Raw genomic sequence first — 13,756 nt, 5'->3', positions numbered from 1 at the left:
TCGCTCCCTGCGCTCCCCTTTGGATCTCGTTTTCTTTCGCCTCTCAGTCTCTCTTTTTTCTTTTCCTATGCTGCATTTATCTCTCTCCTCCCTCCCAGACAGCTGGCAGAGGCAGTCTGGCATCAGGGCTGTCCAGACTTCCGCCTCCCGCACAGAGGATTTATAGCCTCCCCTTGTCGCTTGGCATTCTGAAATACCCTAAAATAATTCATTTACAACAGTCTGTGTAAGACTCTGCATGTTCATTTCTGAAGTCGTGCTTTCTTGTTTTTAAACAGAGAGATGTTACCTGTCAGGGGTCCTTCTCTTGCCATGCTCATTCATCTCCAGCATTATCTCGGAGGAGTCGAGTGGTGAGTTGGCGTTTGCGTCCAGGAGTAGCTGCTCGTGTTGGGCCAGATACTGAGCTGGGGTCTGCTTGGCCAACCTGGCACAGTGAAGCAGTTCTCTCTGCAGCAAGGGCAGGTTTGCCTTCAGTGGAAAAAAGAGGGAAGACAGTATGTAAGTTGATATAGGAAGGACATGCTGTAGATTTACTGAACCTGTAGGAACATAGATTGTTGAGTGGACAGGAAAAGAGCTAGAAACTCACAGTGGAATCACAGATAGATGGGGTGAGAGTGAAATAATGCCAGATTAGGGTGAGGAAAAAGAAAGTGATAGATGAAGAGACAGGATGAGATAAGACAGGTCCCTTGACACATTCCTCTACCATGTGTCTCCCTCTCTTTCTCCGGGGTGTGCTGTTGTGTGTCTTTTATCTGTGTGTGTACGTGTGAATGTGTGTGCAACAGTGCTGTCAAATAGCTCTCTCAGACCTGTCTGGTTGATATAACACAGCTATTGCTGCGATGTCCCAGATGTGGAGGATCATCGCACGCCAGGAGGTCTGACACTCACACACACAAACTCACACTCACCCTTTTTGTCAGACATTACCATGCACGTCTTACCACTGTTTATGTACAGTATGATGTCTACCGCATGTACACACTGTACACATATAGATTCCCCTTTTTACTGCTCTTTGAATACTTTCACTGAAATGCTGTCCTGAGCGCTGACCACAGTGAGAAGTAAAGTTTGTGCATTTACCTAGAGGACATCAGGCTTGATTTGTTGAAATGTGCAGACATTTACCTTTAAGAAAGGAATGACGAACGGCCTCAGAGGGAAGTTGGTGGCCTCGTGAAGTTTAGAGTGAAATTCTTCAATGGTGAGAGTGGAATTCTATCCAAGACAACAAGAAGAAAAAAGTGCTTTTAATGCTTTATAGATCACTCGCACAATCATTCCAACACATGCCATTTCCTTATTGTCTTCTCCACGTGCTTATATCTGTTTGTATTCTGTGCACACATTCTTGATTCTCAATGAGTAAATAACACAATAAGTTCCACGTAAGAGCTTAATGTAGCTTCAGATATTTATACAAAACGTTTTTACTGAAAAGATTCATCAGGCAAATTCTACACGAGCATAATCACAACTTACCACCAGTCCCAGGACGAGGCTGCGCACTCTCTCTCCAATCTCAGGCGATATGTCGTTGCCAAATTGCTGCAGCGTGGTCAGGAAGCGCTTCAGTTTGCAGAGCTGCCGGGCACCGCAGGCCGGCGGGAGCTGCTGGTTGGACAACGAGGCTGTCGAGGACATGGCCGGCCCGTTGCTGAAGCCGTTAGGAGTGGATGGAGCACCGTTTAGCGATGTAGGAGAGTGGCTGCTCCCATTCAGCACTGCAGATAAACAGACAGGAGGAGGAGGCGGCGTGAACTGGGTCAGTAGTTTCGGAGGGGCCCGAGGGGCATCTGACAGATCTAGGGGCATGACAAGGGCAGAAGCTTTTAAATCCTGCTGACAGAAGAGTGTTTGGCTGAGATGAATTAAATAAAGCACACAACAGGTTTAAAGTCGATACCACGCCTCCAGTAAATGACAACTGTAGTGATGCAATTTTCTGCTAGATGCCGTGAGTGTGTGTTTGCAGCAACTTCAGCTGTCTCACAAGTGGTACCATTTGACTCCCACCCCGACCCATCCATCTGCCTCTGTATCCGTCTATTTCGCCCTGCTTCTCACTCACTCACTCACTAGGACACAACTATATGAGGAACTTGTTAAAGAGATGCCAAAAATAGTCCTATGGCCTGTGTTACTTTTATTCCAGTAGCAGGTGTGTAGCTAAATCTGGGCCCGCACATGTCCACCAGCTGAAAGTACATTTGCAGCTTTGAGGTTCAGAATAGGCACAGCATTCATACACATTTATACTCACTCGCGTATTTTTCTTAATGCAGGCACAAACAAACAGAGAAAAACAAAAACACGTATGACCTCTCCCCTGAAATGCTCTTCTCCGGTCAGTCCCGTGTCTCACCAAATCTAAATAAATATATTTGCGTCTGGGTATGAATGCTGCGTGTTTGCTGGAATACCTGATTTCTAAAATTTCTAAAGCTGTATATAGCTTAAACTTCACGATAACAGCATATGACAGCACTTACAGTGAGCACAGCATCCAACCAGCTGCGTAATCTTTTCAGTGTGTATTTTTAGGGCTCTGTAGTGAGCTACTGTCGGGTATGATACTTTTCCATCATATTTTGATAAAGCAAAGACTATAGGCAGTTCCAATGTCCACTGGTGTGTAGCTGCTTTGGTTCCTCTCAGGCATGCTTGTTGCTCTAATCCACAGAACGAGGGCCTGAACACATATGGACTAACCCATGTGATTCTAATAGGCTGCACTTGTGTTCTGGTTTTAGAGAGCGAGGGAGAGGTGCAAGGAGAGATCTACACTCCTGACCACCCGCCACAACAGGTGAAACAACATAGTCTGCCATTGCTATATAGGGAAGAAAGCACTCTACACACTGAAACACCATCCTGGCCGATGTACCCTGAACCGACTGCCGCCTGACCAGCTGGTAAACAACATAGGCACACACGCATACACAATGCCATACACTTACATAGACACTCAAAGACCCTTGTCCCACCACCAAGGGCGTTATGCACTCCAAAAGACACAAGCACACACGGACGCCTGCAGGGAAACACACCTGACGCACAAGTGACTTCAACACTTGTTCATCAGAGCAGTGAAGAAACACATATTTGGAATTTCTCTTCCTTTACACAAGCGTAAAGAGTGACACATGACAAAAGCAGAACAAATGGCTGCGAAGTTCATCGCAGACGGCTGCTAAGGTATTGCAAAAATGTATGGATTTGTGAAGAGTCTGATCGGGATGTGGTAGGTCTTAACGAATGAATTTTTCTTATTCTTACTGGAATAGCCCTACTTTCGTTTTCATGGCAAATTTAGGGGAAGGAAGGAAGAGTTTTAAGTCCTAGCAAAGACACAATAAGGCTAAAGTCACAACAAATCATAGACATTGTGATTAAAATATGACATCTATATTAACAGCTAAACCACAAACTGGTCCAGTTTGGTGTAAAGTAGCTTTTACCCCAATACCAACTACCTAATCTATGCTGTAAAGAAGCATTTACAATGCCTTGGACACCAGCGCATACAGCCACATCCTGTTTACTATGAGATAAAGGTTTAGAGCGACTCCATTCAAAAGTCACCAAAGCAGCACACCAGTCAGTGTTTTTCTTACACCCGTCTCACAGCGTGTAAGCGCTCAGTGGGTTATGATTAATTTATTCCAAAAAGTTTGGACTCTAGATGACGCTCATAGTAAATAAATCACGGACTAAAGATGTTAAAGTATAAAGTGGACGTGTTGTTTTTCCTACTTAAAAATAGGATGGAATAGATAGAAAGGATCCTTACTTGATTTACTGGTGGTAGGGGTGAACGAAGCATTGCGATTGGTTGATTGGCTGACAGCCGGGGGTGGAGGAGGCATGGTGGGTGGGGTGGACCTGGGCTGGGTTTTCACATCCGCAGGTGAATCTGGCATTGTTCCAACCTTCTGCACTCTGCTACCTACAATATGAAAGGAGAAGACAGACACAGTTTGTCAAGAACGAACTCCAGCTTTACAAAAACAAAAAAAATGTATACCTAAAACTTCAAAGTGGAGACTGGTGGTTTAAAAGAGAGCACTGACATCTTCACCTGGGAGCCATTAGATGTTTTCTTAAGCCAGAAGCCCCACATATACAGAACAAAAACAAATCAATGCAGCAAGTGGAAATGAATCCAAACTTCTTTTGTCTTTCCCGATGGAAATTCATGGGCCTGGGAGACATAAAACACCTGCTCACTAGCTCAGCTGCTGCTGACTGAGAGCCCCCTTTCGCTTCCCTCTTGCTCTCTCTCCTTCACCCATGCACAATCCATGTAGCTGTGACATCCCAATCAGACCCCCTCCACTGTAACCTCCAACACCCACACACTTCCCCCCGCCTGTCCCTTCTCGTTCCCCAGTTCAGACAGCCGGCTTGATAGCCAGTGACAAGTGCAGCTGGATCTGCTGCTGTCCATCACTGTGGACTGGCTTTCAGCGGGGCTCTGTCCTGCTACCAGAGGCTTCACTGTCCTCTGCCAGACAGCCTGCCAGGACCAAACAAGGCAAGGCCAAGCTCTGGAGTGTGAAGGGAATGGATGGTACATCAACGGACATGAGAAGAAAACACAACACGTGGTTTATGTGACATGGCCACACGCATGTGCGTGGACAGATGCGCTACGTTGTACACTAGTGGCAAAGGGCCTCACGTAGTACAAAAAATCTTACACAAAAACACGGCCATGTGAAAAACTGCAAACACTAAGTCGATGTATCTATTTATCTAGCTATCTATAGAGCGTTGTCTTTCTGCCTGACTGTCAGTGCAGCTGCTGGATCCTTCTGCAATGTAAACTTGAGCTGAGAGTGTGATGACTTTTTCAGCTTGAGAAGATATTTTATAATGATGTGTGTGACTGGCAAAGTACAATGAATGCGCACCATGTCATAAGAAACAATAAAATCACTATTAACACTCAGTTTATGCATACGGTTGAGTACTAAAACTCTATTACTCAAGTAAACCCATCTATTCATGAACAAAGCCTAAGACAGAGGCCCATCTTCTCTACTCTGGCAAAGCAGCACACTGTAGACTTTATGTGGCATTCAATGCTTCCTACCCCATCCCTCAGCTTCTCTCTTTTTCTTATTTTCATCTGTCTTGTCATCATTGGATTAAAAAAAAAAGTAATAATAATTCTGTCCTTCCTCACTAACACAGAGAACCCAAACAAGTGAGCACAGTAGCTTTCATAGATCTTCATATAGTTGGCAGAACAGTATAAGCAAACCAACTTAGGGGCCAACAGAAACCTTTCTTTTCCTCTCTTTCCTTAATTTTCTTGGCTCAGTTGATGTATTTTGTTTTCTACTGTTACCATCCAAAATACAATATCAGACCACATTTATGATCTGGTTAAATAATACCACTGGTTTAAAGCATCCCTGCTGCCAATATCAGAGCTGATGTCACATTCATGTGCACATCATGGATGTGAACTGCATTATAATGCAAGCACAGTAAGTGAGACTAACTTATTTGTGACAATAAGTATCTCTGAGAAGACAACGACCAAAGGTTGGAAGATATTTGCCAAATTTAGAGGAGGAGACAAATAATTATTTGCCACAGACAGCATTTTTGCAAAGTCAATAAAGTGTCCCTTGACTCAATAACTCACAGTCAGCTTCTTTAAGGTAGTCTGGGGGCTTTTACCTTAGCAGATGGTTTTGAAATATCGGATTTTACCATCATTAAACATGACACAAAATAGCGCAACAGATGAAATCTGTTTAAACAGTGTGTTCACACATATCTGCTGCTTGTCTTGGCTGGTAAAATGCACTAGAGGCACAGAGGAGCCTGCACCATGTTACAGCAACATGCCGAGACAATATTTTTTCAAACAAAGGAAAAAAATTACACATCGCTTTGCCAGTTTCACAAGAATGGACAAATGATTAGGCGTATGATTCACTGTCTAAGTTTACGAACTTTCCCCTGCCGTAAAAACACACACATTTTGAATTTTTAAGAGAGTCTGGAAGTTTCTCCTTTGTCTCTCTGACATTGCGTGCTGCTTTTTCCTTGTTTGTCTATGTTTGAATCTTGTCTGTGTGCTTTGAGGATGTTGTTGATGTAAGAAACGTGTGGCGAACGCCATTACAAATGCGTATTTTTGATTTATAAATTAATGTCATCCTGAGCCAAACATAACCAGTTAGAGATAATGTTTGGTAATGCATTTCTGCTAATCAAAAAGAGCTAATAAAACCTCTACCAGCATCGCTACTGAGGCATAATGTTTAACACTCACTGGGCTTTTTGTACCTTTACCCTGGTGTGTAGCTGGAGTATAGTAATCAGCTAATATATCAAATCACTACCACATAATGTGTTTTTCATTTCACTCCTGCAAAATGTTTTCCTACACACAACTCCTGCCTCAGTTGGCCTCGGTCCTTGGTGTTAGCCTATTTCTGAGAGCTCCGTTCAACAGCTGGTGTCTGTATTTAAAGAGTGCCACACTGGAGTGTGCAGTGTGAGAGCCATTGACACACTGATCCTCAAGAACACGAGGGGCACTCTGCTGTTTGCCCGATGCCAGACGCTCTAAACATAAACACACAAGGTTGCGGATAGAGGCAAACGAGGCTGGTTTGTATAAATAGATGCTCCTCTATACAGCACTAAACATGTAAAAACACATTACATGCTGTTGAATTGGTGGTCTTATTCCTTTATAGATGCAGCCATATGTTTCAGTAAACCTCGTCTTTGAGCAAATTTATTATGTCACTCTCTGTACAAGATCTTTTCTAGTGTGTACGGTTAGTTTTTGAGAGGAGAGGAGATGAGAGGCGAGGAGGAGAGGACGAGGATAAGGGGACCATTCAGTCTGTCTGCTCCCACCGTGGGATTATAGACAGCTGTTTAATCTGACCAGCTACAGAGACAGGGCGCACACGTACACACCATGCTCTGGATTTTACTTTTAATACATTAGGAAGTCTGCAAGGTCTGCATCCCCATCTGTGGCCATCTGTGCTCCAATTGTGCTTCGTGTTGAAGGACAAAATATTTATACCAAAAGAAGTATAAAAAGAGAGCTGGGCATGGCAGGTGAAGTGGACCTGTGGTTAAGATTCAGGTTTGGACTATGCTATTTCTCCCTCACTTGCACACATCTGAGTCTACTAAGAAGGCCACTTTAGGGACAAATACATCTTTTTTTTTGGTCCAAAATATCTCTGAATATTGTGCTGAAAATTAGACGGCACGATACAACCGTTACCTTCCTCTCTGAGGCTGTTTGCCTCTGTTTCTCAGACTCTCTGAACAGCTGTATCTCTCTATATTTGACGTAATCAGGGCTAAAAGATTGCTCACCAAAGAAACAGTCCTCAGTCTAAAAATGTTCTCTGTCTCCTGTTCTCTCCTTGTGCCATGATGAAACGAGATGAAAAACAATTCACTGCAAGACACACAAAACCACAGATAACATACTGTACGCGGGCATGTGCACAGTGCAGTGGTTTGTCTAAGTCATTTGAGGGTCTCATTATAGATTCGGAGACACATGTTTTCATTTTAGTTCCTTAAGACGAGCGCAGATAGAGATATGACGACCACCATGTAATGATAAGATATTAGAAGGTCATTCAGATGCTGGTTGTGCAGCGTGGTCTCATTTTACGTATGCATATGCCCGCGTGTTGACTGTATGTGTATCTAGGCATTTGTTCTTCCACTGGAAATGCGGCTGAAACTTATTAGCTTTAGCTAACCACTGCAGAACAGTCCCCTTAAATCCCCCCTGTCTATTCAGTCTCTCATACTCCACAGAGACTCTTGTCAGTGACCACATAGCCCTAAAATTCTCTCTCTGTCTCTCGCTCCCTCCCTCCCACTGTAATTCCCCTAGTCTCCAGGAATGCTGTTGTTTTTAATTTCTCCCAGCTGCTCTGGCTGGCTGCCCAGCCGCCTGGCTTTCCACATCTGTTCCCTATCACGCCGCTGTGGAGTCCACACAAACAGAGCCTAAGCCCCTGGCCCCCAGACCCCCACCAGGCCTTAGAATCAAAACACTGGGGATTGCAGGCCTTGCTTTTTGGACCTGGGACTAAGGGCTACAGCACCTACAGTACAATCCATTATTATAGTACCAGCACAAATATCATTCAAATAAAAAGGAGTGTGAACATCATTAGCACACAATTAATGTCATCTTCCCAAAACCTAGAGCAAGTCAATGTATTTGTTTCTGTCTGTGTGCCTGCTTCTCCATTTTGACATTTACCTTGTTATCAGGGTGCACCGCGCCACAGGTAAGATAGGAATGTGTGTGCGTGTGTGCATAAATATTTGTGAGTCTGCACCGAGGCTGCTCCTGCAGACAGATCCCAGACTCCGCTTCATCTTGAGCTGATTTAGAGTTCAGAGGCTTTAAAGCCCTCACTAATGACAGGGTGGGAGGCAGGCCGGTGCAGTGTGTGCGCACACAAACGCGCTTGTACATCTATCTTTATGAGGACTCACGTTAAAGTAGTGTATTCCCTGTCCCCATCGCACTAAGCCTAATCTAAACCAATTTCTAACCTTAAGTCTTAACTCTGAAGCTGCCTGTTGAAGGTAACTTCATAGCAATGTCCTCACTCCTACGGTTCAGATTACAGTTGCTCAAGAACACTCTCAAACACACACACACACTATAAACAGATGCACAGATGGTTTCACACGTGCTTACAAGTTTTCAAAATACGTATGCTCATGCTGTGGACACAAACATGGACATTTTGCCCTTTGTTACTTAAGAATCGCTGTGATATTACACATGTGCAGCATATGGCACAATAAACACGGTGACCAATAACAAACAGGGGAATAAGGAAGGGAGGATGGGGGAGGACTGGTTGTCTTCAAGCACTGACAACAGCCGGGCTGTCTTTGATCAGATTACAACAAGCAGATCATTGACAATTCCCTAGCTTTTCAAAGTCGAAAACATCTCCATTTTCTTTTAAATGATCAAACTGGGGAGGGAAGCGTAAGAATAACTACAGGACAAGCAGAAGGTGAGGACAGATCAAAGACAATTTATCCAGGACCAGAGGTGCTAAGGTTAGAAAAGCCGTATTTCTGCCTCTCAAAGCTGCAGGGATGCTGTCATACACTGCTTATATCTGTGAAAGCTGTTGATGTAATTGTATTGAAGTTCTAGCGACCATCTGTTCTCCTTTGGGAGGGCCTGGCTCCTCTCGTCGGCAGTGAAGTGGTTATGTGCAGCATATCACTGCTGCCGACGTGCTCGCAGAGAAAAAACTTCCTTTTCAGATTTTCCCAACGGCTGCTAATAAAATCCAGATGCTAGACTGTTTCTGCCTCACTCCCGCTTCCCTCACTCCTCCCTCTCTATCTTCTGTCCTTCTACATCTCCTCTTTTAGTCCCCCCCCCCCCCCCCCGAACCTCTCCCCCACCCTGAGCTTTTTTTTTTTTTTTTTTAAATCTACCTGTCCTCCCTTTGCCCTGTTCTTCATTCCCTCACCACCCGCCCATCCTCACCTCCTTCTTTTCTCCAGCCACTAACTCAGAGCCATTCCTAAATAAAGGAAAGTATTTGTGACATTTGGCCGAGACAGGCTGTGCCAAGAACAACTCCCTGGCTAGCCAGACACATCTGGAGTGTGTTAGGACTGCACTGGGCACTGGTACTGACACTGGCTATCCCACCACACACACACACACACACACACACACACACACACACACACACACACACACACACACACACACACACACAGAAAATGGTCCCACATATAAGATCACCAAAAAACCATAAAAATTTCTCTCCTTACATGCCAGAAGCTGCAGGCACAAATTCTCAGTTGTACTTGTTATTGTATTGCTTACACTTCCTCAGAAGCAACAGGGAAATACACAGGTTTTTATGGATAATTATGCAAGTACATGACTACACGCATGCGTTCTGTGTAGGTATGTAAACAGCATCGGAGTGCACGCATGTGTTTTGTGCTTCTGCATGTGTGCAAATGTGTGTGGGTTTGCCTGTGTGCGTGCTTGTGTGGCTCCAGGGTCCCTGTGTGAGAGGAGCTGAACACCTGAACATCAATAACTGTCATGTGAGCCACCTGGGACCCCACAGCCAGCTTGCACCATGGGCACACAGCCATCACCAGCACAGCTGCCACAGAGAGGGGAGGGGATGGGGTTATAGAAAGAGAGAGAGAGAGAGAGAGAGAGAGAGAGAGAGAAAGAGAGAAGGACTGAGAGCAGAGATGTGGGGGAGGAAGTGGGAGACAAGACAGAGTCACAGATATGAGGAAGTGACTGTGCATGTACATCTAGGAATGGACCAGCAAAGCAGGCAGGCAGACAAACAAAAGCAGAAAAATCTACATGTAGCTTCTGCCGTGCATGAAAACTGTTGTTTGTTTTTGCTCATCTACATCATTTATTCCCCTCATCCTGTCAGCCATGCACCTAATTTTGCCAGCGGAGAGCTCAGCCCCAGGCAGCCAACATCATCGGATAAGACTTTCTGTTGTCTTCACTTTCTGATGAGCCCAGTTATTGGGCTTCCTCAAAAGTGACATAATTCATCCTTGCAACGAGTGCACTCGTGTAAAATCCAGTTTTGCTGAAGCAGAAAACATTTTTTGTGGAATGTATGGAGTCAAGATTGGTATCACAGTAAAGTGGAAGCGTAAACACAGCATCTACCTAGGCATCTGATTTTGTTTTAGGTAACAGGATTCAGTAAATAAATTCTATTGAGAAATCACGTTACCGCCTTATCGATCATCTTGAGCATCTAGTACCGATTTCTTTAATGGCCGACCAATATCAGCTTCATATTTCACTTCAATGGGAATAAAACCAAAAGACAAAACATATTTGAAAAGAGTATGTTCACGGTGAGCGCACTTCCCCGATCCAAACACCTGCAGGCTCACCCAGCACCAATTAGCTCATCAGGCTTTTAATTACTCTGTTAATTGCATACAGGCAGCGTGAAGGGCAGCCTGGGAATAGGGCAAGGGGGCCTCCTGAGGACCCAGCCTGACAAGCCTGACAAACAAAGAGGAAATATTCTACCAACAACAGCCACAACAGAACTACTCTAGAGCCTAGGAGGAGAAGTGAAACGGGAGAAAAATAGCTGCAAGTGCCTTATTATCAGCACTGTGATGTCACTTCCTGTTCGGATCAGAGGCTGAGACCATGATCTGGGTGATGTGAAAGGCTGGGGCAAGCTGAGATGCAGAGAAAGAGAAGAATCTGAAGGAAGAAAGGAGCAGCACCTTGTACAAAGAGTTATGTGGACATCTGTGAGCAGCCACACCACATCTGGATTAGTTCATGATGGTCACAGGAGAGAGAGAGAGAAAGAGAGAGAGCGAAGGGCTGGGGTGGGTTGGTGCTGGAGGGGCGGGTGAGAGGGGCTAGCGTGGGAATGTCCCACTGTTAAATTTCGGGCATGCAGGCTTAGTGTATTTGTGGGAGAGTTGGGCTGGAGTCTCCACAGTGACCCGTCTGTCACAGAGCTCTGCAATAACACAAACATCCTCTAAACTGTACAAACTGGACACACACATTCACATGCAAATATGACTACAAGGCAGCTGATATGAAAACAGTCGGAGCAGCGGGGGAGGAATTCTGTATCTGTTTTCTCCTGCTGCTACAGTGGTTGGCATTTACTCTTCATCCATGTTTTACCGTATCAGAGAGGCCGCCTTCGTGCCTCTCCCTCACAGCAGATGTCCCCCCTTCCATTTCTTCCAGGAGCAGTGTTTGAGGAGGTGTATCCAGGAAACAGTGGCCAGCGCTCACTTCCTGTGTGACAGGTGTGCGATGGAGGCCTGACAGCTGCTGTCCTGCGCTCTCTTTCCCTCTCTGTATTCCTCTCTCCTGTATCTCCCTCTTTCCAGCCAGCTGCAGCAGAGAGCAGTTCTGTTTGTTCTTACGTCACTGCTGCTGCCTGCTGATTTATGGAGCACAAAAGACTTAGAATTGACCCTGGCAACATGCACACATCACAGCAAATGCAGCATCGCTGTGTATCCTTTGCCATAAACTCTTTGCGTGAGTGTGTGTTAACAGAGCGCGTGAACTACGGCTGCCTATTCTTCTCCCCGTGTCTCCCCTCTCTCTTATGCTTTGTGCACCGTTAAAAACCTGACACTGAGCTGTCACTTACAGCTAAGATAGGAAAACAAACAGCAGATTAGTCATTCTCCTGCTTGATGTCTTGTATTTCATTTCATTCTGTGTTAAATGTCTGCTCTGTCACTATGGAGGTGTCAGCGCTGACAAAACTGTCTGTAGCCTGAACTGCTCTCCAGCCTGCCAGCGCTCTCATACCTCTTCATTTGCCCCGCGGGCACAGTAACAAAAGCTCCTGACATTAGCCAGGCACGGGGAGGGTGTTCTGTATTATTCTGGAGGACCCCATAGGTTTCACACACAGACACACAAGAAACAAGAATGCAGCAGAGGAGGCGGAGGCGGGGTGGGGGGGAGACATTTATGTGACAGGTTAGAGGGAAGCTTTGACAGTTTCTCCATTTAGCCTACAGCCAGCTCATGCTGGAAGCTGCAGAAATAAATACCAGCAAGTCCTCTGGGACGCAGGCCGACTACAGGACGCCGCCACAAAAACAGAGCGAGTGGCTAAAGAAGGAGAGCGCCCGCTGTGCCAATAACATGGTGATTATGTGAGCTAATTGGGAAATTAAGATGACCTGATGCCATGCGATGGTCAAGGTGGAGGGAAAACTGCCACTGTAAGGGAACTGTGTAAATTTATGTAAATTTAAACAAAACATCTGCACTCTTACACTGGTATAATCTTCCTAGGGAGAGATGACAGGAAACAAAATCTATATAGTTTATATTAGTGCATGCTTACTAAGTTACAGTTTTTTAGGAAAAAATAAAGCCTAATCCAGGGAAGATAATCTCAGTCTTGTATATGTCACAAAATTATCCACTCATATGTCTCCTTATGCTTTGTTCTTCTCTGTTATTACAAGTGCATCTCGTTCATGTTACATAAAAAGAGAGACGCTGTGGAATCAATCATAGTTTCAGGGGAGAAAGTGATATGAGTGAAAACATTACCAGGTGATTATCAGTTCATTTAATGCATAACATTAAGTTTCATGAGATGAAATTCTGCCACAGACTCAAAAATAATCTTTAAACCTTTTAAAAGATCTTTTCACCAGGTCCAGCTCACCATATCACAAACTTTGTGGTCCTACAAAGCATCTTTATGTTTTCTCATATCACATTTATTTCTTTACCTGAAGGTCTCTGGAGGAACTTATAGATTTCTCCACAAAGACATAACATAGTTTTCAGAAATCTTACAGATGGGCTGATTTCTGTTGGAAGCAATAATTGAAATATCAAACACAACCTCTACACCCTGCAGACGTGACTGCGCCGCTCCTCAAAGTCACCACTACTCTTTGACATATCAAGGAAATCTCTAACCTTCCTCTCTCTACACTTCAAATATATCTGTTTTCTGAAAGGTTGAAATATCAATTTCCAAGTGAAATTAGAACTTTACACGGGCAACACTTTTATCTGAAGGGGCACAGTTTCTCTATTCCTGTGTGTGCGTGTGTGGAGAGACAGACATGCACAGGAAGGAAGGCTGAAGTCGAGATTAAGGTCTGTACAACTAGCTGGTAACACACTCAGTGGCTCAGCCTCCTATTTGAAGAGGGACGG

The 13,756-nt window shown here is 44.7% G+C and overlaps 1 protein-coding gene across 10 annotated transcripts in view; it reads right to left on the bottom strand.

The window, feature by feature from the left end:
* The window catches only part of cbfa2t3 (CBFA2/RUNX1 partner transcriptional co-repressor 3), a 41,820-nt gene that overhangs the window by 14,645 nt on the left and 13,419 nt on the right, over positions 1–13,756 (bottom strand). For 9 of the 10 annotated variants that reach the window (XM_082533827.1, XM_082533831.1, XM_082533833.1 and 6 more), the window contains 4 exons: positions 3,806–3,961; positions 1,495–1,817; positions 1,141–1,230; positions 290–471 (listed from right to left, as the gene is read on the bottom strand). In XM_082533827.1, coding sequence (XP_082389953.1) covers positions 290–471; positions 1,141–1,230; positions 1,495–1,817; positions 3,806–3,961 — 751 coding nt within the window. The remainder of the gene's footprint in view (positions 1–289; positions 472–1,140; positions 1,231–1,494; positions 1,818–3,805; positions 3,962–13,756) is intronic. The other variant, XM_082533832.1, reaches the window with a different exon arrangement.

Source organism: Aulonocara stuartgranti, assembly GCF_965226115.1.
Source record: "Aulonocara stuartgranti genome assembly, chromosome: 1".
Taxonomy (NCBI): Eukaryota; Metazoa; Chordata; class Actinopteri; order Cichliformes; family Cichlidae; genus Aulonocara; species Aulonocara stuartgranti.
Note: the sequence above shows the minus strand (reverse complement) of the source record. Positions and strands in the feature narration are given on the sequence as shown.